Source organism: Colobus angolensis, unplaced genomic scaffold (genome assembly GCF_000951035.1).
Source record: "Colobus angolensis palliatus isolate OR3802 unplaced genomic scaffold, Cang.pa_1.0 Scaffold48, whole genome shotgun sequence".
Taxonomy (NCBI): Eukaryota; Metazoa; Chordata; class Mammalia; order Primates; family Cercopithecidae; genus Colobus; species Colobus angolensis.
In genome coordinates, this window is record NW_012118265.1 from 7,108,150 (window position 1) to 7,132,773 (window position 24,624).

The 24,624-nt window shown below is 36.4% G+C and overlaps 1 protein-coding gene across 1 annotated transcript in view; it reads left to right on the forward strand.

The window, feature by feature from the left end:
* The first annotated feature begins 22,725 nt into the window (after positions 1-22,725).
* Positions 22,726-24,624, forward strand: part of LOC105523930 (chromosome unknown open reading frame, human C3orf79) — a 24,693-nt gene continuing 22,794 nt past the window's right edge. The window contains 4 exon segments of the mRNA XM_011958979.1: positions 22,726-22,791; positions 22,793-22,853; positions 24,175-24,206; positions 24,208-24,268. Of these exon segments, the coding sequence (XP_011814369.1) occupies positions 22,726-22,791; positions 22,793-22,853; positions 24,175-24,206; positions 24,208-24,268 (220 nt within the window).

Consider the following 24,624-nt stretch of genomic DNA (forward strand, 5'->3'; position numbering starts at 1 on the left):
GCAGAACACATCTGAATATGTAGTTCCTTGGTCATACAACCATGAAAGTGAAATATGACACATTCTCAGCAGTTGAAATTACCCTGAGCATTTATTCCTGTTTTAAACATTTTGGCTTGTTTTCCTCCAGAGGAATTAAGCAGAGAAAAAAATATAAGGCATCCAAATCGGAAAGAAGGAAGTCAAGTTGTCCCTGTTTGCAGATGACATAATCTCATGTACAGAAAATCCTAAAGATGCCACCAAAAAACCATTACAACTAATAAATACATTTAGTAAATTTGCAGGATATAAAAGCAAATACAAAATCAGTAACATTTCTATATGTGAATAGAGAGCTATCTGAAAAAAGAAATCAAGAAAACAATGCCATTTACAATAGCTACAAAAAAATACCTAAAAATTAAACAAGAAAGGGAAAGATCTTTACATTGAAAACCATAAAACATTGATAAAAGAAATTGAAAAGAACACAAAAATGGAAAGATATACTCTTGGAATAATTCATATTGTTAAAATATTTATACCACCCAAAGCAATCTACAAATTTAATGCAATCTCTATCAAAATACCAATTATATTATTCACACAAATAGAAAATACAGTACTAAAATTCATATGGAACCACAAAACAATCTCAAGAAAAGAGCCCTAATAGCCAAAACAATCTCAAGAAAACACCAAAACAAAAACAAAGTTGGAGACATTATACTACCTGACTTCGAAATTTACCAAAAAGCCATAGTAATATAAACAGCATAATATTAGCATAAAAACATACATAGATCAATGGAAGAGACTAGAGAACCCAGAAATAAACCCACCTATGCACAGCAAATTGATTTTTGACAAAAGTACCAAGAACATAATTGGGGAAAAGACAATCTCTTCAATAAATGGTGCTAAGAAAATTGAATATCCACAATCAGAAGACTAAAACTGAACACCCAATCTTTCATTAAGTCAAAATGAATTAAAGATTTATATGTAAGACCCAAAACTTTGAAAATACTCGAAGAAAACATAATAAAAATGCTTCATAACATTGAAGGGGGTAAAGATATTTTTGATAAGAACTTGATAGTATAGGCAAGAAAAATGAAAATAGAAAAATGGAATTACATCAAACTATAATGTTTCTGCCCAGCAAATGAAGCAATCAGCAGAGTGAAGAGAAAACCTACAGAATGGGAGAAAATATTTGCAAACTCTACATATGACAAGAGGTTAATATTTAACATTTATAAGGAACTCAAGCCAACAGCAAAAAATAAAAAACCCAAAACCAAAAAACAAGTAATCTAGCTGAAAAATGGGCAAAAGACTTTAAGAGACATGTCTCAAAAGAAGATACCTAAATGACGAATAGATATGTGAAAAAAATGTGCAATATCACTAATAATTGGGGAAATGCAAATGAAAACTATATTGAGATATCACCTCACTCCAGTTAGAATGGCTATCAGCAAAATGGCAAAAGATAGTAAGTGTTGGTTAGAATGTGGAATAAAGAGAATGCTTGCCACTGTGGAAATGTAAATTATTACTGCCACCATGAAAACAGCATAGGCCGGGCGCGGTGGCTCAAGCCTGTAATCCCAGCACTTTGGGAGGCCGAGACGGGCAGATCATGAGGTCAGGAGATCGAGACCATCCTGGCTAACACGGTGAAACCCCGTCTCTACTAAAAAATACAAAAAACTAGCCGGGCGAGGTGGCGGGCGCCTGTAGTCCCAGCTAGTCGGGAGGCTGAGGCAGGAGAATGGCGTCAACCCGGGAGGCGGAGCTTGCAGTGAGCTGAGATCCGGCCACTGCACTCTGGGTGACAGAGCGAGACTCCGTCTCAAAAAAAAAAAAAAAGAAAAAGAAAACAACATGGAGTTTCCTCAAAAATATTAAAAATAGATTTTTAATGATCCAGCAATCACATTACTGGATATATATCCAAAGGAAATGAAATCAGTATGTGAAAGAGATTTCTGTAGTCCTTTGTTTATTACAGCACTATTCACAATAGCTGAGATATAGAATAAACCTAAATGTCCATCGACTGATGAATAAAGAAAATACAGTGTATATACCCACAATGGACTATCATTCAGACATAAAAAAGAATCAAATCCCATCATTCCAGCAACATAATGAGCCTGGAGAACATTATGTTAAGTGAAATAAGCCAGAGACTGAAAGAAAAATACCACATTTTCACTTCTGTATAGAATCTTAAAAAGTTGATCTCATAGAGGTAGTAAATAGAACAGTAGTTACCGGTGATGGTAGGGGTAAGAAGGAGAGAGGATGTTCAACAGGTATAAAGTTATAAATAGAAAGGAAACATAAGTTCTGGTGTCCTATTGCACAGTAGAGTGACTATAGGCAACAATAAGTAAGGTATAATATATCTTGAAATAGCTAGGAGAGAGCATTTTGTATGTTCTCACTACAAAGAAATGATAAATGTTTGAAGTGATGGATATGCTAATTACCTTGATTACATAATGTGTACATGTATCAAAACATCACATTGTACTCCATAAATATGTACAATTAGTATATTTCAAAAAATTAAAAGTACATATTATTTAAAAAACAAAAAGAAAGATATGGATCCTACATCTATAAACTATGGGCAAATCTTTGTAAAATCTAGTAGGCAATCACTTTTTCTCATTTACTATTGTGTGCTTGTAACTTAGAACTGTTCCTGACACATTGTAGGCACTCAATAATAGCTATTGAATGAATGAATGACGCAAGAGGCAGGACTATGCCATCTTCTAGGTCTAATTGTAATGGTTTCCTTAGCAGTTCTACTGTGTGCTGTGACGGTGTTAATCATACTTAATAGATAGGGAAATAGCTTCTCTTTTTAAACATTTTATTCTTTATTATAAAATGAATAGTAAAGCCTATAATATGGATTTTTTAAAGGAATAAATGCTTAACATGCATGTGAAAGAGTTATAAATTTAAAATCATAATACCACTATGAGTTATTATTAGGCTCTCTGTTGCTTCATCATTCTACATTCCTAGCACTTGAAAACATCGGTGAAAGATGTCTCACTGAAAAAAGATTATAACTAGAGATGCCAGTGTAGAGAAAACAGATGCTTAATGGAATAAAAACACAAATACTGTGGTGATAAATGTATTCTGTTGTGATCAAATAAAACCATTTATTAACTAAGTAAATCTGTGGAAGTTTCCAACGCTAACATTGGAATGTATATACCTCAGTCAGACTGATATCATAATACTCTAGAGACTATTTTTTACTAAAATCTTACTACTAATTTTCGCAATAAGCATTCTCCATTAACAAAAACTGAGAAGCAAACAAACTAAAGCCAGACTTCTTAATAGTGCTCATTAAGGATCTCCCAGAAGTTAAACATTCTGCTTGTAACCCCATACTATTCCAATCTAGACTCTACATCTGAAGTGTGGGCTTAAGTTCTACTATTTCAGTGAGGCCTTTCCTCAGTCCCTCATGCTAGAGGCTATTACCATTTCAAAATTGACTATAACACTTGCTGACACAGCCCACTGCTTTTTAGAGGGACAAATCCATTTTTAAAAAATAATTAGCGTGCCTTCCCTGTGTTGCTCGAAGAACTGGTCTCTTTATCTTGTTGCCCAGTTTCATTTCTTTAGCTGGATTGTATGCTTCAAAGGCAGAATACATTGCTCGTAGGTTTATGTTGTCCCTCTGAAGTCATAACAGGGTTTTACATGGCAGCTATCTAATAAGTACACATGCATTTTATTTGAAGACTCAAAAGCACAGGATGTTAGAACAAAAAGGGATACTACAGTTGTTACCATGTTTCAACATTTTGAGTTTAATGCTTTTGGGAAGGATATGTAGTCTTCAGTTCACCAGAGTCCCCACCACTTTTGTCTGACCCTGGCCCTGCCACATTTAGTTGGTCTCTGAGGCATCTGTAGCTGTCATTCTGGATAGACACCCATAAGGGACTGTGATCTAGAGGCCTTTAGTGGTTTGCCTGAAATGACACTGAGCTACCTTAATGACACTGCCAGGCCTAACCTGAAGGCCTTATTTTTATTTTATTTATTTTTCAGAGCTCCTTTCATCTCAATATATTGCCTTCTCAAGTGACTTAACCTAATTATTGTTTTTGTATGCCAGCCTCCTTCCTGCACCCAAATTCAGCTGTAATAAAAGTCAGTCTACTTGTTCAAGACTCGAGATACTACAGAGATACTTGAGAATGTGTAGTCAACACTGTAAATCAGAACATATATACAGGTTATAATAGATACAATAGATATAGTTTGGTATGTTAACTTTGCAAAAACATTTTTGTGGTGATGCAGAACAATGAATCTGATCTTGTGAAATATTTAGGTAACAGTAATAAGCTAACAACAACAAAAACATTTTATCAGACTCCTAAAAATCATAACAAAATGAAGATTTTTAACTCCACTCTGTGTAAAACACTTCTAGATCGTGCTTTAAAATAGTATCAAAGGTCCTATAAACTGACAAGAAAAGACTCCCATTTCTTTACTTTGTCCCTTTATCTTTTCTAGATGCTTAAAAATAAAAATAACTTATGTTTGCAGGATAGAGACACTACAATCAAAAGCATTTAACAAGAAAGTGAGAGAATGAGAGAGAAGGACACACACATGCACACACACACACACACACACAGATAGAGATTTTTGGCTTATTTATTAAAAAATTAGAAAAGTTTTATGTGAACTTGGGTGTCTATCCCACATCTAATACAAATCTTGCCAAGAATCTATTTTGCAGTTTAAGCAGTGCTATTGTTTGTACAGTATGTTTTTATACTTATACAATTATTTCCCAATGACATAATGATTTCTTTATATCACTTCTTAATCGGCAGAAGGTAACATTAGTTCGAAGACATTAACTGAAACATCAAAACATGTTTCTTTGTCCACGGCAAATAGAGCATTTGTTAGATTTAATATTTAAAAATAATTTAGTTGATACACATAAAAAGACCCAAAATGTGACTTCTAGCCTTTTATTTAGGGAACAGATGCAGTCTTTATCTGTTCACTACCATGTTATTAGGCAGACAAAAGATAAATAAGGTCTCATGTGAATGACACAGTTAATATGTTTATAAAAAATAAAACTATGGGAGTAAATGTTCTTAAATGGAAAAAAATGTATATAAACTGAAAAAAAATTTGAAGAAAAAACATGTTTGTGGGCTAAAAAGAATAGAAGTGAAACTGTCTTAGAGCTCTTTATTTTAAGCAGAAAATCAGTCAATGGGAGGAAAAGTTGCAAGTAACACAATCCTGAAGAACTCTTAACACCTTGAGGAAGTTGAAAGGAAGCCAGACAAACCACAAAGTAAAAGATACATAGCAAAGGAAGGGAGGAGCTAAAGCAGGCAGGTGAAATTGCTCTGCACAAAACCTTAGAAACAGTGAGCATTATGAAAATGGGCCACTTATTTTTTTTCTATGCAAGCATCCTGATTGAGGCAGTCTTTGCTCTCGAATAGAGAGCTTATACTTTCCCACATTTGTACAAAATAGCAGTCCACTTACTTTGTACCCATAATCCTGCTTTATCTTTTTCAATAGCAGTTATTACTACCTGATATGTATTTGTTTGTATATTGTCTAAATTTCTCCACTGGAATATAATGTCTCTAAGGTCATGGTTTGCTGTTGCAACCCTTGTACCTAGAACAATGTCTGACACATGGAGGTCCCAAAAAGTATTCGTTGAATGTGCATTTAGGTACTGGATTTAGATACTCTTCATTTTTTTTGGTTATACTTTTAATAATGATCTTACTGTATAATGATTGATTTGTTATTCAAAGATAGACACAATATATATTCTGGTTTGAATGTATCCCCCAAATTTCAAGTGTTGGAAACTTAATTCCCAATGTGGCAGTATTAAAAAGTAGAGCCTTTACTTATACACCATGGAATACTATACAGCCATAAAAAAGGATGAGTTCCTGTCCTTTGCAGGGACATGGATGAAGCTGGAAACCATCATCCTCAGCAAACTAACACAGGAACAGAAAACCAAACACCGCATGTTCTCACTCATAAGTGAGAGTTGAACAATGAGAGCACATGGATACAGGGAGGGGAACAGCACACACCACGGCGTGTTGGGGGACGGGGGGTAAGGGGAGGGAGAGCATTAGGACAAATACCTAATGCATGTGGGGCTTAAAACCTAGATGATGGGTTGACAGGTGCAGCAAACCACCATGGCACATGTATACCTGTGTAACAAACCTGCACGTTCTGCACATGTATCCTAGAACTTAAAGTAAAATAAATTTACATATATATTATACATACATATTTTAGATCCAACTAGATATTTTAGGTACCTACAATATTTAAGGCACTGAAATAGACATGTTAACATATTGTGATGATTAAATATAATTTTATATGTCAAGAAAAGTGAGGCCATTAAGGGGGGATTGAATCACGAAGTTTCTGCCTTCATGAATGAATTAATCCATTCGTGAAGTAATGGATCAGTGGGTTATCATGGGAGTGGAACTGGTGGCCTTATAAGAAGAGGAAGAGAAACTTGAGCAAGCATGCAACACACTCAACCCCCTTGTCATATGATGCCCTGTACTATCTTGGGACTCTGTAGAGTCCCCACCAGCAAGAAGGCTCTCATCAGATGCTGTCCCTTGACCTTACACTTCTCAGCCTCCATAACTGTAAAAAAAATTCCTTGTAAAGTAAATTACCCAGTTTCAGACATTTTTGTGTCTGAAACATATTGTGATAAGCAATAGAAAATGGACTAATATAATATATAATTATATATGGTATTTAGTTTTGAAAGGTGGAAATGCATACCCACACACTTGATCAAAAAAAATCATTCTGAGCTTTGGGCTCACCCGAGTTCCTCCTGGAGACCTGGAACTAAACTGATGATTGTAACTGTGAAGCCCTCACCTGCTCTGAAAGGATAATTGGGCATTTGATATATTTAGTTTAATTGTGTGTAAAGTGAATTTAAATCTTTGAACTACAAGAGAAAATTTACAATTTTAAACTGGCAGGAGGATCAAAATTACAAGTGTTGGATATATGAGACAATTCAGCAAACAAAATCACTAGCCTAGCACTGAGTGATGAGGATTCTTAAAATGCACAGGCATGTGTGTATTTTTTAGTTGGGTGCACAGATACACATGCAAACTGAGGAATGTGATTTCCTGAAACTCTCTTAAGAGGAGGTATCTTTTGCAGATATCTTTAACACATTTCAAACAAATCTCAGTTGTTGCAATGATGTAGAATCCTAAATCTGGAAGTGACTTAAATTATCATCTGATCTAGTACTTTTCTCTTTGGTTTTCCTTTATTTTCCTGGACATTTTAGCATAGGGAAAAAAAAAAAAAAAAGCTAACAGGGAAGAACAGAGAACAAAGTCCGAAGTAACAGATGTGGACTGAGAGCCCCAGACATTTATCCAATCAGCATCTCCTGTTCTCTACCACTTCCAAGGTACCTATAATCTCATATACCTTCAGTGCTATCTTCTGTGCCATTTTGAGTTTGATCTTTGCTTGACCACCTTAGGTTGCCCTATTCAGACACATCAAATCATTTAGAAATTCTACCTTAAGTTGAATTGGATCTTCTGTGATTGTCCAATTAGATAATTACATCATTCTGGAAGAAGTCAAAGCCAGAGTCTGGCAGACCATTTCCAAAGACTTTCTTCCAAACTGAGATTGACTAATTAGTTAACATTTCGAAATTTTCATTGTTCATTCAGTTATGAATCCAACTAATTCTGCTATTACCAGCCACAATCCCCTGTCATGTTCAGATAAATGAGTGATAAATGTTTTCAAGTTGAAACCAAGATATGCTACAATTATCGTTCTCTTACTACAACTTTTGTAATCTTAGCAACAAAAACAAAAAGATGCCAGTCATGTGTGTGAGTTCACTGCTGCCTCCTACCAAGTACATTTTCTTTATAGAATGAGTAAAAAAGTGTTCAGAACATCCACTGTAGAATTTTGCTCAGGATTCATGTCAACTACACTGCCCTATTTTTCATGGAATTTTTGTGTATGCCATAAATGCTGCTTAATAGCAGCAACGTTTGAAATTAATTCCTATGTCTTTCTCTGAAGAATTCAAAACTCTAATGTATTTTTTCACCTGTTAGCATTTTCCTTCAGGGTGATATTTTATATTCACAAAATACAAGCTATTAGTTATGACAAATTTCATTATAGTCTAGAGTTATAAAAGGTCTCTAAATTATCCTAAATGCTTAAGACAACTGTAAAGAGCAGTTTTCAGAACAAAATCAGAAACTATGAGCAGTATCAGCAATATCAGGACAGCATCAGCAACAATCTCAGATAATGACTAATGGCATGCACCATCACCCCCGGCTGATTTTTGTATTTTTAGTAGAGGTGGGATTTCATCATATTGGCCAGGCTGGTCTCGAACTCCTGACCTCAAATGATCCACCTATTTCAGCCTCCCAAAGTGCTAGGATTACAGGCATGAGCCACCGTGTCTGGCCGAGGTGTTCTTATTCACACACCATCACATTAAACAAATTTATTTTTAATTGAGTCATCTGGAAAATATAGTTGGAAAATAGTTATTTTTCACACCGACCCACAATTTATCTGTTATTTTAAAGTTCGGAATTTGATATGTTGGAGCCTTTTTTTTTTTTTCGACAGACTCTCATTCTGTTGCCAGGCTGGAGTGCGCTGGAGTGCAGTGGCTCAATCTCGGCTTACCGCAACCTCCACCTCCCGGGTTCAAGCGATTCTTGTGCCTCAGCCTTCCCAGTAGCTGGGACTACAGGTGCGCCGCCACCACGCGCAGCTAATTTTGTATTTTTAGTAAAGACGGGGTTTCACCGTGTTGGCCAGGATGGTCTAGATCTCTTGACCTCGTAATCCACCCACCTCGGCCTCCCAAGTGCTGGGATTACAGTTGTGAGCCCCCGCGCGCGGCTGGAGTTGATTGAAATAGAATAATTACAGACCATGAAATTGGCTGCAAGGTAGAATTTCTTTGACTCCTCACAGAGACCAATTGATTGGCAGCAAAATAAGAACAGCCTGGAAGCAGTCCAACGCTGAATTATACCCATATCCAATGCTATGGGTATAACTTTTTCTGTGGAAAAGGCCGAAAGGACAATGACATGATGGCTGAAAGTATAAACCAGCCTCCTAGTAAGAAGCTGTGATATTACCATTTATTGGGAACACTTCGGCACAGTCTGTCAGAGGTAACTGATTGAGCATTTCTTCACTCCATAATTAATTATTAAGTGATGTGGGAAGAAAAGATTATGTTAGGCTTTGAGTGTTAGAAAATAAGAAAGCCTATAGTCCCTTTTCTCAAAGAATCACAGACCTAAAGGTTGAAATAAAGCATTTGATTTCATTTGGACACTCTTGAGATAGCAGAAAGCTAACCTTTTATTCTGAGTTATCTCACTCTTTTTCAGGGCCAGGATCTAGAGGCCTTTCGTTTCCAGGGAAATTCTGAAATACCAAGCCCTGAGTTTTGTGTGACTTTCAAGCTTTGAATATCTTATGTGTGCTTATCAGAGTCAAGAGGTGCTTTTCATGGTATTTAGAAGTCCTTAGCCCAAATATTTCTGTCTTTTTTCTTCTGCCTAAGATGAAGAATAGCCTTATTTGGTATGTCAGAGGTTTGACATTGCTCATTACACTTTTTCCTCTGTCGTGTGGCCAATTACAAGCTTGCCTCAAGCCCAAGTACTGTAGGTTTCAGCTGTATTGAGAGCAGTTGCAGGGAAAATTGCATAATGTAGGAAAGCAGACAAGAGGGGCTGAGTGGCCGAGCCCCAGCTTTATCTCTGTTCTATCACTTGCTGATTGGGTGGTTTGGGGAATAACACTTCAATTCTCTGAGACCCAGTGTCCTCATTTGTAAAATGAGGAATTTGGACCAGATCATTTCAAGGTACCTTTAGGCACAAACATGGAACATTATTCTGAGAAGCTAAAAACTAGAAAATCCGTTCTCACTTCATATCCCACCTACTGGTATCATGAACAATAGGCAGAGAGAGAAGAATATTCCCTTTTAAATTTTAAATTAACAATAAGAATTGAATCTAAACAAATCTTTTGTTTCTTTCCTTAGACAAAGAAATTTTCAGTCATTCCATTATTTTCTTCATGTTGTGTTTTTCTTGATATCTGCATCTTTTCCAGGATTGACAAAACAGTGACTATCACACCTATTTCTGAAATAATTTGGTGAGTTTTTCAATTATTTCCATTCCATAAGACACCTTGAGTAGAGTAATTTTCAAATTTGCAAAGGTAGAGAGATAAGTACAATATGCAAAGTAACCTACCAAGGTAAGTGAAAGGTATAAATTGAAAAACCGTAGTAAATAAACATTATAAACATAAAAGGCACACTGACCTAAATTAAAACAAGGTAGAACATTTTGTGGATTGGATTTCCATTAAACTCATTAACAACTTTCTTTAATTTTTGTTGGAGCAAAACATAGGTGTACTGCTAGGCTATTCTTACAGTACTACTCAAGTTATTAAAATCTAATGAATGTTACAATTTTGGAAAAGGAGAAGTGAACAAACCCTTGTTTTTCTTAACCTCCTTAGGCTTCAACTGACTTATCTGCAAGGTAAAAATACTGCTACCTACCTCACGGCTTGTTATAAGGACTGAATGTGATAATGCAAGTAAAGTCCTCTACTTGGTATGCATGAATGGCTTATAAGTTTTCTGAGTTGGTCTTGATACTTGTTGCTATACGTACTTTATTTCTTTTCATTCTACAAGTGATATTTTGAGTAATATTTTGGAATGATATTTATTTATTTATTTTGTACAAGAGAAAAAACAGAATCAGAAAACTGAAGGTTCTTATTCAACGTCACAAAGTACAGGGTGGTTAAGGTTGGAATTGTAATTGTCATAATGTCTACATGGCTTTTAGGCACTTGATTTTCTTGGGACCCAATCCAAATGTGTAAGCCTTAAAATGGTTGTTTTGGCTAGCCGCGGTGGCCCACACCTGTAATCCCAGCACTTTGGGAGGCTGAGGTGGGTTGATCACCTGAGCTTGGGAGTTCGAGACCAGCCTGACCAACATGGAGCAACCCCGTCTCTACTAAAAATACAAAATTCTCTGGGCATGGCGGCGCGTGCCTGTAATCCCAGCTATTTGGGAAGCTGAGGCGGGATAATCGCTTGAACCTGGGAGGCAGAGGTTGCGGTGAGCTGAGATAGTGCCAATGTACTCCAGCCTGGGCAACAAAAGTGAAACTCCATCTCAAAAAAAAAAAAAAAGAAAGAAAAACTAAGGGCTTGTTTTAAGTTCATAGGAGAATATTGACTTGGTAAGTCTGCATGAAGAAATAATATTGTTAGTTTTCATATATAGAAAAGTAACTACAATTTATTGTGATTTTAAAAATTAACTGAGCCTTACGTATCAAAATGAATGTTAGTTTTTAAAGTGATCTTTTTGGGAGGCTGTCTTGAGTGCTCCTTGCATTGTCCAGAGTATTTTGAGATTGCTATCTCAAATAGTGACACTAGTCAACTGGCTTGATTATTTGAGTCACATCTCTTATTTTATTTTTAAAGAAAATGTTGTTTTAACCAATTTGTTTATTTACTATGTTAGCTTCTGGCTCTTTCCAAAGAATAAAATCATCCCCAAAAGGATCAATACTCTTTGATCTTAAATCTATTAAAAAGAATATAGGTAGGCTTGAAATATGTCTAGATGTATGGATTCTAATATTATTTCAAGTAATGACACACTTTGGAATACAGCCATGTTCACTTAACAATAGGAACTTGCTCTGAGAAATGTGTCATTAGGCAGTTTCATCACTGTGCAAACATCATACACTGTACTTACACAACCTATGTGGTATAGTGCACTACACACCAGAGCTATATGGTATAGCCTGTTGCTCCCAGGTTACAGGCCTGTATAGCATGTTACTGTACTGAATGCTGTAGGCAACTGTAAGACAGTAATAAGTGAGGCATATCTTGGAGACATTGTTGGTTCAGTCCAGACCACCACAGTAAAGCGAATAAAGCAAGTCACACAAATTTTTTGGTTTCCCATTGCATATACGTTATGTTTACCCTATACTATAGTTTATTAGGTGTGCAACAGCACTATGTCTAAAACAACAAGAAACATACATTAATTTAAAAATACTTCTTTGCAAAAAAATGCTAAGGAACGTCAGAGCCCTCAGTAAGTCATAATCTTTTGGCTTGTGGTGGATCTTGCTTTGACTGAGATGGCTGTTTACTGATTAAGGTGGTGAAAGATTTCTCTGAGTATGAGATGTCGTTTAACAGCATTTTACCCACAGTAGAACTTCTTTCAAAATTAGAGTCAGTCCTCTCAAATCCTGCCACAACTTTCTCAACTAAATTTATACAGTAGTCTAAACTCTTGGGGGTCATTTCAACAATGTTTACAACATCTTCACCAGGACTAATTTCCATCTCAAGAAATAACTTTCTTGGCTCATCCATTAGAAGCAACTCCTCATCCATTCATATTTTATCATGAGATTGCAGAGATCCAATCACATCTTTAAGATCCACATTTAATTCTAGTTGTCTTACTAATTCCACCACATCTGCAGTTACTTTCTGCACTGAAGTCTTAAATCCCTGAAAGCTATCCGTGAGAGTTGAAATCAAATTTTTCTAAATTCCTGTTAATTTTAATATTTTTACCTCCTTCCATGAATCACAAGTATTCCCAATGGCATATTGAATGGTGAATTCTTTGCAGAAGGCTTTCAACTTACTTTGCCAAGATCCATCAGAAGAATCACCATCTATGGCAACTGCAGCCTTACTACATGTTTTTTCCCTTCCTTCCTTCCTTCCTTCCTTCCTTCCTTCCTCCCTCCCTCCCTCCCTCCCTCCCTTCCTTCCTTCCTCTCTCGCTTTCTCTTTCCTTCTTCCCTTCTTCTCTTTATTTTCTCTTTTCTTTTCTTCAGAGTCTTGTTCTGTTGCCCAGGTTGGAGTGCAGTGGCATGATCTCAGCTCACTGCAATCTCCGCTTCTCAGGTTCAGGCTATTCTCATGCCTCAGCCTCCCTAGTAGCTGGGATTACAGGCATGTGCCATCATGCCCAACTAATTCTTGTATTTTTAGTAGAGATGGAGTTTCACCGTGTTGCAATGCTATTTGCTTGAATACCTTTTTCTTTTAAATTGTGTTATAGTTTTATAGGTCCTGTGAGATTTATGCTTTAATGAGGTTCTATTTTGGTGTATTTTAGGTCTTATTTCAAGACTTACAACTCCTTTTAGCGTTTCTTGTAGTGCTGACTTGGTAGTAGCATATTCTCTCAGCATTTGCTTGTCTGAAAAAGACTACCCCTCTTTCATTTATGAAGCCTAGTTTCACTGCATACAAATTTCTTGCCTGATAATTATTTTGTTTAAGGAGGCTAAAGATAGGACCTCAATCCTTTCTATCTTGCAGAGTTTCTGCTGAGAAATTTGTGTTAATCTAATAGGTTTTTCTTTTTAGGTTATCTGATCCTTTTGCCTCACAGCTCTTAAGATTATTTCCTTTGTCTTGACTTTAGATAACCTGAAAACTATGTGCCCAGGTGATAATCTTTTTGTGATAAATTTCCTGGATGTTTTTTGAACTTCTTGTATTTTAATGTCTAGATCTCTAGCAAGACCAGGAAAGTTTTCCTTGATTATTCCCTCTAATAAGTTTTCCAACCTTTTAGATTTCTTTTCTTCCCCAGGAACATCTATTATTATGTTTGGTCATTTAACATAATCTCAAATTTCTTGGAGGCTTTGTTCATTTTATTTTTTTTTTTTTTTTATTTTTTTTAAAAAAATTTTTTTTTTTTTTTTTTTTTTTTTTTTTTTTTTTTTTTGAGACGGAGTCTCGTTGTCACCCAGGCTGGAGTGCTGTGGCCGGATCTCAGCTCACTGCAAGCTCCGCCTCCCGGGTTCACACCATTCTCCTGCCTCAGCCTCCCGAGTAGCTGGGACTACAGGCGCCCCCACGTCGCCCGGCTAGTTTTTTGTAGTTTTTAGTAGAGACGGGGTTCCACCGTGTTAGCCAGGATGGTCTCGATCTCCTGACCTTGTGATCCGCCCGTCTCGGCCTCCCAAAGTGCTGGGATTACAGGCTTGAGCCACCGCGCCCGGCCTGGCTTTGTTCATTTTAAAAATTTTTTTCTTATCTTTGTCAGATTGGGTTTGAAAGCCTTGTTTTCAAACTCTGAAATTCTTTCTCCTACTCGTTCTAGTCTATTGGTGAAACTTTCTGGTGTATTTTGTATTTCTCTATGTGTGTCTTTCATTTCCAGAAGTTGTGGGGGAGTTTTTGGTGGTTGGTTGTTTGTTTTTACTTTATGATATCTATTTCTCTGGAAAGTTTTTTTATTTATATTCTATATTTTTTTAAAATTTCTTTTAAGTTGATTTTTACCTTTCTGTGGTACCTCGTTGAGTAGCTTTATAATTAACCATCTGAATTCTTTATCTGCCAATTCAGAGATTTATTCTTCATTTAAATCCATTGCTGGAGAGTTAGTGTAATCTTCTGGAGGATGCTATGGAACCTTGTTTTTTTATACTACCAGAATTACTTTTCTGGTTCCTTTTCATTTTGGGTAGACTTTCAGTGAAAAGATCTGGAACTCAAAGGCTTCTGCTCAGATTCTTTCATCCCATGGGTTGATTCTTTGATGTGGCACTCTTCCCCTTCCCCTTCCCCTAGGAATGGGGCTTCCTGAGAGTCAGACTGCAGTGATTGTTATTGCCCTTCTAGGTCTAGAAACCCATTGGGGCCACTGGTCCTGGGCTGATACTGTGGACTGTCTGCAAAGAGTCCTGTGATGTAATCTGTCTTCAGGTCTCCCAGACATGGATACAAGCACCTGCTCTGCTGGAGGTGGCAGGGAAGTGAAATGGGATCTGTGGGAGTCCTCTGTTGTAATTTTGTTTAGTGTGCTAGCTTTCTCAAATGCTGAGTTTGCTAGCAGTAAACTTGTTACATGGACAGACTCAGGAACTCTGATTAGTCAGGATGCTGTAGGTGCTGAAATTAGTTCTTGTTTTCTCCTTATGTGAAACAGGGTTGTTCTGTTATATACAATGATTCAGACAAATAGTTCTCTTATATGTATATGTGTGTGTGTGTGTGTGTGTGTGTGTGTGTGTATATATATAGAGAGAGAGAGAGAGAGTGTTTGATGTGTCTTTGGCTTCAGTATCAGGCTAGTTAGTACTGACTTCATAGAATAAGTTTTGAAGTAGTCCCTTCTGTTGTATTTTTTAGAATAATTTCATTAGGAGTGTTATTTATTTTTCTTTAATCATTTGGTAAAATTCATCAGTGAAGCCATTAGTTTCTAGGCTTTTCTTTGATGGGAGACATTTTATTAGGCTTCAATCATGTTACCTGCTGTTGGTTTGTTCAGGCTTTTCATTTCTTCATGGTTCAATCTTGGTAAGTCATATATGTTTAGAAATTTATCCATTTCTTCTGAGTTTTCCAACTTATTGTCATATAATTGCTCATAGTAGCCCCTAACCATCCTTTGAATTTCTGTGATATCAGCTGTAATGTCTCCTTTTTTATCTCTGATTTTATTTATCTGGGTCTTCTGTCATTTCTTCTTGTTCTGGCTAAAGACTTGTCAATTCTGTTGATCTTTTCAAAAAGCAGTTATTTGTTTCATTGAAACTTTGTGTTCCTTTATTTCAATTATATTGATTTGTGCTCTGATCTTTTTATTTCCTTTCTTCTACTAATTTGGGGTTTGCTTGCTCTTGGTTTTCTAGTTCTTGAAGATGCATTGTTAGGTTGTTAATTTGACATCTTTCTACTTTTTTGATGTAGGAACTTAGAGCTATAAATTTCCCTCTGAGTATTCATTTCACTGTATCTGATAGATTTTGGTATATTTTGTCTTCATTATCATGTATTTAGATACATTTTTCAATTTTCATCTTGATTTCTTCATTGACACACTGGTCATTTAGGAACATACTGTTTAGTTTCCATATGTACATATAATTCTAAAATTCTTTTTATTATTGATTTCTTCATTTATTCCACTATGGCTAGAGGAGATAATTGGTATTATTTTATTTCTTTGACTGTTTTAAAACTTATTTTTTACCTAACATATGGTCTGTCCTTGAGAATAATTCATGCATTGAGAAGAATGTATATTCTTCAGCCATTGGATGAAATGATTTGTAAATATTTGTTGTGTCAATTTGTTCTATAGTACACATTAAGTCTGATGTTTCTTTGTTGATTGGGGTCAATCTCTGTAATTATTTCTAATAATATTTGTCATATATATATATATCTGAGTGCTCCAGTGTTGGTGCATATATATTTACAACTGTTACATCCTCTTGCTGAATTTACCCTTTTATTATTATATAGTAATCTTTTTGTCTCTTCTTATAGTTTCTGTTTTGAAATCTATCTTGTCTGATATAAGTATAGCTACTCCTATTCTTTTTTGGTTGCCATTTGCATGTAATATCCTTTTCCATCCCTTTATTGTTAGTTTATGTGCATCTTTACAGGTAGAGTGTGTTTCTTGCAGGGAACAGATCATTGGGTCTTGGTGTTTCATCCATTCAGCCACTTTGACTTTTGATTGGAGAGGTTAGTCTATTTACATTCAATGTTACTACTGATCGATAAGGACTTCTGCCATTGTCTTATTTGTTTTCTAGTTGTTTTGTGGTCTTCTCTTTCTTCCTTTTTAAACTTTTTTCTTAAAATCTCAGACACAAACATACACATTATCCCAGGCCGACACAGGGTCAGGATCATTGATATCACTGTCTTCCACCTCCACATCTTGTCCCACTGGAAGGCCTTCAGGGGCAATAACATGCATGGAGTTGTCATCTCCTATGATAACAATGCCTTCTTCTGAAATATGTCCTGAAAATCTGTCTGAGGCTGTTTTGCGCACACACACACACACACATATATATATATATAATATATATGCATATATATGAATGAGTATACTCTTAAATAATGAGTAAAAGTACAGTAAATACATAAACAAGTTGCATAGTGATTATACTGTTATCAAGTATTATGTAATAATTATAGGTGATAGACTTTTATATGACTGGCATGCAGGTTTCTTTTTGCCAGCTTCACTGCAAACACATGAGTAATGTTTTGTACTGTGACATTAAGGTGGCTACAGTGTCACTAGGTGATAGGAATTTTTCAACTCTATTATAATCTTATGGGGTCAACATCATATATGCAGTTTGTCATTGACTGATACGTGGTTGTGTGATTTATGACTATATATGTATTAGGTTGGTGCAAAAGTAATTGCAGTTTCTGCTATTACTTTTAAGTTCCTTTTCACCTCTTCTCTCCTGCTATTTAGTTTGAAAATAACATACCATTAAGTTTAAACACTATGAACTAGCATATTTGTTGAAAATTTTGATTTATCTAAAAAAAATTTATTGAATGCCTACTAATTATCAGGCATTGCTCTGAGTTCTTGGGAAGCAACAGTAAACAAAACAGATCTCTAACCTGTGGTGCTTACATATACATACTCACAAACATTATATTTATAAATATAACAAATATCTAAATTATATATAATGTGGGAAGATGATAAATGCTATGGGAAAAACAGAAAAGACAGCCATTTCATATGGGAAGTAGAGGCAGATTACAATTTTAAATAAAGTGATTAGGACAGACTTCATTAAGAGGGTATTTTTGCAAAATTCAAAGAAGGAAGAAAATTAGTCAAGAGAATAACCAGAGGAAGATGGTCTCGGGAAAACAAAATAACCTGTACAAAGACCCTGAGTTGTAAGTATGCTGGTGCTGTTGAGACAGAGCAAGGAGACCAGTATAGTTAGAAAAGTGCAAGTGAGGTATAGAGAAGCAGGAAAAAAAAAAAAAAAAAAGTCAGAGAAGAAAAGGATGATCATCCTGGCCTTGGAAGCCAGTATAAGGAGTCAAGCTTTCATTCTTAGTGAAATGGAAGCCATTGTTGTGCTTTGAGCAGTGATGTGACATTATCAGTCTAGTCTTTTAGAAGTATTTCTCTGGCTGCTTCATTGAGAATAGAAAATAGGGGCAAAGAGAGAAACAGGGAGACCAGTGTGGAGGCAAGGGATGATGCAACAGGGTGGTAGCAGTGATGGTGGTGAGAAGTGGTCAGGTATATAACCTTATGCCTTTTATACAGTTTTTCACTGCAATCAGACTTTCTAGAAAGTATGCAGACCATGTCTCTTTTGATCACAGTTGTTTCCCTGAGTTCCTGGTACAAGAGCAGATAGATAGTAAGCACTTAATAATATTATATTTTGGATATAAAATAAGTTTTTAGAAAAAAACTAGCTATTACTTGTCAAGTATATGATCTTACTATTTTACACAAAGTTCTCATGTAAACCTCAGCACACCCCCGTGCAGTTAGTGCTAATATTATTTCCACTTTACTAATTAGGTAGCCAAAGCACAGAATGGTTACAAACTTACCCAATCTAGTCAGTGGCAGAGCTGAGACTTTAGGTCATCTGATTTCAAGTTATCTGTTCTTAACACCATGCAACACTGCTTTAAAAAACCATAAGTCACAATTCACTATAATTCATGGATTCCATAATATGAGTTTTTATGCTTGGCGTCTGTTCATTTTCATAACTGCAGAAACATGATAGGTAAGGTACACACAGACACTAGGATAAAATGTACTTTCTTTGTGAAATTAATCACCCCCACTAAGAAAATCTAAAATGTGCCATAAAAAGAAGCAAATTGTCGGTGATAGCATTTGAAATTGTACCTTTTATTTTTATTCAGTCTGGAATATGTTGGAATAGAAAATGTACCGTGAGCAATTTGTTGTCTAAAACACTAAAGTGGCTTTCTGGCAAACTAAGATAATACATCTCCTCATGTAAATTTTATTTGAATGCATAGAACTCTTACATTTAAACTTAGTAATGCTACATTTTTCCAACTCTGTTAGTGGTGCATTTTTAAGATATATGACTAAAGAATCCAATTATACAACTCAGGGCACAATGAACATCCAAAAAAGGGCTTTAGAAATGCAGCAGACCTTACTTTTACCTCTAAAAGGAAAAAACTAAAGCCACACAATTGAGGATTATTGAACCATATGCAAAATTTAGTGAATAATTTATTTAGCAAAATAGAGTACATGAAAGAGGTATGTGAAAAATTAGCACTGTCATTTCTGGAGGGTTTAATATTGTGGCAAAATTGAAATACAAAAAGGGATGTACAGTTGGTTAAGAGAGAGATTTTTGTCGGTAGAGAGTAATGATCCAAACACGCTGATGTGTTTTTGATGGTACAGAGCTGTCATGAACTTCCCCAGCTCTATAGAATATTAAGAAATTCCTAGTAAAAGTCTCCTTCATCTAGAAATCAAGTTAAAAATATAACATGGCTTAAAAGATGCATGTAGAGAACCTGGTAATGTTTGAGAATTTCAATTTTCTGATTTTTAAAATACACATCTTTTCACAAGCACCTTGCATAGTCAGAAATATAAATGTGCCTTGCATTACCAATTAGATGACATCCTGAAAATGTGTCTCAAGAGAACACATTTTTCCCCATTGTTCTATTATAACAGATTTACGTTTAAAATGTAAGAACAATTCCCTCAAAATACTTCCATGCATGGTTCATCTGTTGTCCCAAATAATTCAGCAAAAAAAGAAATCATGGTAGTCAAATATCACTTTTTTGGGTATACCTTATTAAAATAAAGTGAACTTTACTCAAAAAGCACATCAGCCACGGGAACATCAAATATTAAGATCTGCTTGACACTTAAAATGAAAATCAGAAATCTGCTACCCAGAAATCATGAAAATTTGCTTTCACATACTGCCTGATTAAATACTTTATTCGAAAGAAGACAGCTACATAAGTTGTTAGGAATGACTTCCAGACTTAATTTGAACACATTCACAAATATTCCTTGACTATATTATTTGTACCAAGAAATATTCAAGGCCGTGAGTTGAGGAATTTAAAGATTCCTTCCTTCCTTTGAGTTTATTCAGTTAAGCAATGTGTATTTTGCCCAGGCATTTTTCCTTGACTGAGGATATGGTAGTACATAAGATAAAGTACCTGACCTCAAATAGTTGGAGTTGGCAATAAACAAGCAATCAAATAAATATGTATTGGTAACATGAATTTCAGGTGGTGAAAAGTACAACGATGAAAAATAGAGCAACTCTATGGGAGAGTGCCAGCAACAGAGGGTTCTCTATTGTAGATGTGGCTTGCAGAAAGGACCTCGCTGAGGATGTCATTTTCACTAAGACCCGAATGAATGTCATGTGTAAGACAAGGGAAAATACAAGAGAAAAAAAGAGTTGCAACCTTGAGGCAGGAATCTGTCTGGCATGCCTAGGCCCAGCAAGAAGGCCAATGAGACTGGAACAGAAAGAGGAAGAAAGGGAATAGAAACTCTGTGAGGTTGGAGAAGTCACTGGGAGCCAGATTATATAGCATCATGGTAAAAATTTTAGATTTTGCTATAAACGTGATGAAAAGCTGTTGGCAGTTTGACTGTAGGGACTGACTCTGTCTTACGTTTTATAAGGTCACTCAGGTTGGGATATATTTTTAAGGTAGAGTCAACAGCGCTTGTTGATAAATTGAAATGAGGTCTGAAAAAAAAAGAGGAATCAAGGGTAATGCCTATGATGTTTTTCTGAGCAACTTGATGACTCTGAATCCATATATTGAGATAGGGAGCACTTCAAGAGTCGTGGTTTTGGTGAAGAAGATCAGGAGCTCATTTGCAATGTGCTTGATTTGAGTTGCCTGTTAGACATTAAAATAGAGATGTCAAGGAAGTAATTGGGTATGCCTGGATTTTCTGAGATAGCTCCAGATATACATTAGGAAATTGTAAGCATAAGCATGATATTTAAAGCCTTAAAACAGAAGGAAATTTCCCCAGGAAATCAATGCAGATAAACAAGGTTTAGAAGTTTGAGACCTCAATGTTTAGTGAGAAAGCAATGTGAGGCCATAATAACTAGTTATGTTGTAGGAAGAGAACTAGGAAAATACTCGTGGATGTTGAAGGTTGTTCTAATTATCTATTGATGCATAACAAATGATCCAAAAATTTAGTAGCATAAAACAATGCCTATTGTATATGCTTATGATTCTATGGCTCAGCAATTCAGGCAGGACCAAGTAGGCATGGTTTATGTTTGGAACCTCAGCTGGGGTAGCTCAAATAAGTGAAGATGGCTGGGTCACAAATCTAGGGCCTTAGTTCTTCTATACCCCGTCTCTCAGCATATTAGTTTGGACTCCATGACAGCATGGAGCTCTCAGGGTAGTCAAATGCCTTATGGGGTGGTTTAGGACTCTGAGAGACCAAAGCAGAAGTTGCCGTTCTCTTAAATGTTGGCCCAAACTGGCACAGAGTCCCTTCTGCCATAATTTATTGGTCAAATCATAACATGCAGCCCATATTTGATTAAAGGAGAAATAGACTCCACCTGATCATCTCTAATTTTCCTTGTCCATCTCTCCTACAGTGGTTAACTATTAAAAATTAGTTTACAGTGCAATCACCATTAAAATAGCCATATATACAAAGGAGTTGGGACAGAGAGGGCTGTGTCTGATGGATTAGGAGAAAGCTTGACAGAAGGACTTCATTTGGGTTTTAAAGACTAGATGGAGTTTGCTGGATGGAACAGCAGTAGTAGCACGTACAAATGGAAAGTTTCATGGAAGAGTACGCTGTGCTAAGGGAATGCAAATGTGCCAGCAGTGTGACCAAGCTAGAAAGAGGAAACTTATCCAATAACCACTGGATGTCACTGGAAAGTTTTATTACAAAATTCCAGTGTGTGTGGAATTAATCAGTGTGTGGGATCCTGTCAGTGTGTGGGATCAATCAGTATGAAAAGAATAGACATTAAAAAAACATATAGGATCATACTGCAATTCCAGTTTGGGAAAATACTGTCAGATTAAGTTATGGTTAGTGGGAATCAGGAGGGGAAAGACTTCAGAGAACTCAGCAAATATAGGATGGAATGATGAATTGCATTTATTTACTTATCCAATCTTTGTAGCACTTATTAGAAGCCTGGCACTGAATTGGGATCTAGAGAAACAAAAATGGATGGTGTGGTTCCTACCCCAGAGGGGCTCACAGTCTTGTGAGTATGATTTTGCCACGGGTTTAGAAAGGCCTGTGGAGACCTGGCGCGGTGGCTCACACCTGTAATCCCAACACTTTGGAAGGCCGAGGTGGGCAGATCACAAGGTGAGGAGATCGAGACCATCCTGGTTAACATGGTGAAACCCCGTCTCTACTAAAAATACAAAATAATTAGCCGGGTGTGGTGGCGGGCGCCTGTAGTCCCAGCTACTCAGGAGACTGAGGCAGGAGAATGGCGTGAACCTGGGAGGCGGAGCTTGCAGTGAGCCGAGATTGCGCCACTGTACTCCAGCCTGAGAGACTGAGCGAGACTCCGTCTCAAATAAAAAAAAAAAAAGAAGAAGAAGAAGAAGAAAGGCCTGTGGAATGTCTCAGAGCCTCTCAGTAGGAGCAGAAAAGTTACTGGTGAGTACAGATGCATGTATGTGATCTGCAGAAGCTAGTTAGGATCCAACTTGCATTTACTACATTTCCATGGATGGTTCAGTTGCCTTTTTCTGCCAACTCCTGAGCTTTTATCCAAGAGAAATCATTGTTTGCTTTGCAAGGTAAAACATTGATTTAGCCTTCAGCCTAGATGTTCTCTGCTTGTTGAGCCCCATAGGCAACTTCACATCTACACTTTCATCCTATCTCTTTCAACTCTACTCTTTAAAAAAAGAACTTTCCTATTAAACACTGTTACTCTGAACAATCTCTAGCTTTTTACATTTCTAGCCAAGCTGTTTTCAAAATACCTGCTATTTCTTATAGACTGATACGGTTTTTAACCCTTTTGAAATTATATTGAACTAGTCCTACCTTTTGATGTATTCAGGTTAGCAAGTATCAGGGACAGTTTTAAATTGATGCTTCAGTTTGTGGCTTTGTTATAGATGGAATATTTGTGGCTGAAAATAGGGCTAAATCCTACTTCTTGAAGTTGCTTATTTTAGAGTCTCTAGAACCAGGCAGGCGTAGATTTGATTCTCAAGTTTTTAGAAACTACATGACCTTGACCAAATTAATTCATCTCTCAAAGTCCAAGTCTTCCCCAATCTTAAAATGGGTCTAATACATGAGACGGTGTTTGGCTATAATGTGCAAAATACCAAAGACATAATAAGGTACAAAAACAGACACAGTCCTGAGACTACCCAACACCTAGATTTAATGTGTTAATATTTTAGTAATTGTTTTTCAGATTTTTATTTATTTATTTTGAGACCGAGTCTCGCTCTGTGGCCCAGGTGGGAGTGCAGTGGCGTGATCTCGGCTCACTGCAAGCTCTGCCTCCCACGTTCATGCCATTCTCCTGTCTCAGCCTCCTGAGTAGCTGGCACTACAGGAGACTGCCACCACGTCTGGCTAATTTTTTGTGTTTTTAGTAGATACGGGGTTTCACCGTGTTAGCCAGGAAGATCTCGGATCTCCTGACCTCGTGATCCACCCGCCTTGGCCTCCCAAAGTGCTGGGATTACAGGCATGACAGATTTTTAAAAATAAATAAATAATATATATCAAGTGAACAATGTTTTTGAAGCGTTACTTGTAAATCGATTTCACTAATTTTAACTATTGCCAAGTATTTGATTTTATAAAGGAAATAAATATGCAATCATTTATTTATCCATTCTTTCTATAATAGACATTAATGTGTTTCCATTTTGATATTACCAAAAATTCTGCAATAAATATTTCACACATTTCTGTGTGGTCACACATATTTATCTTGTTCTTTCTCCCCACATATATATCTAAATCTTGATGAAGATTCTATTTAGTTTTAAAAGTATGTATCAGAGTGCCTTTGTACTTCTCTATGTGGACAATCATAATATATAGAAGTAACGACTTAACGACTTTTTTTTCATTACTCTGACAGGGACTTCTGGTTGTCTAACCTAAATACCAATTTTTATATGGGCACCCTGTCACTCTTCTAAAAGACTACATTTTCCAGACAATTTTGCAACCAGGTGTGACCCTGTGACTTCATTCTGGTCAATGAGATTTAAGCAAAGTGTTGTGTGGGACTTTAGGAAAGCCTCCTTAAATGGGAAAAGGTGAGCTTGTCTTCCTCACTACTTCTTCCTGAAATTACCTAAAATGAAAATTCATTGGCTGGGAGTTTACCTTAAACAGAAGTCCATATGCAAAACTCATAGAGCAACAAGATAGAAGTATGGGTCCCTGATCACTTTGAAGCTACCACATCAATCCTGCCTGCCTGCCTCTAGATTCTCATTCCCTTCCTTCCTTCCTTTCCTTTCCTTCCTTCCTTCTTTCCTTCCTTCCTTCCTTCCTTCCTTCCTTTTCTCTCTTTCCCCTCCCT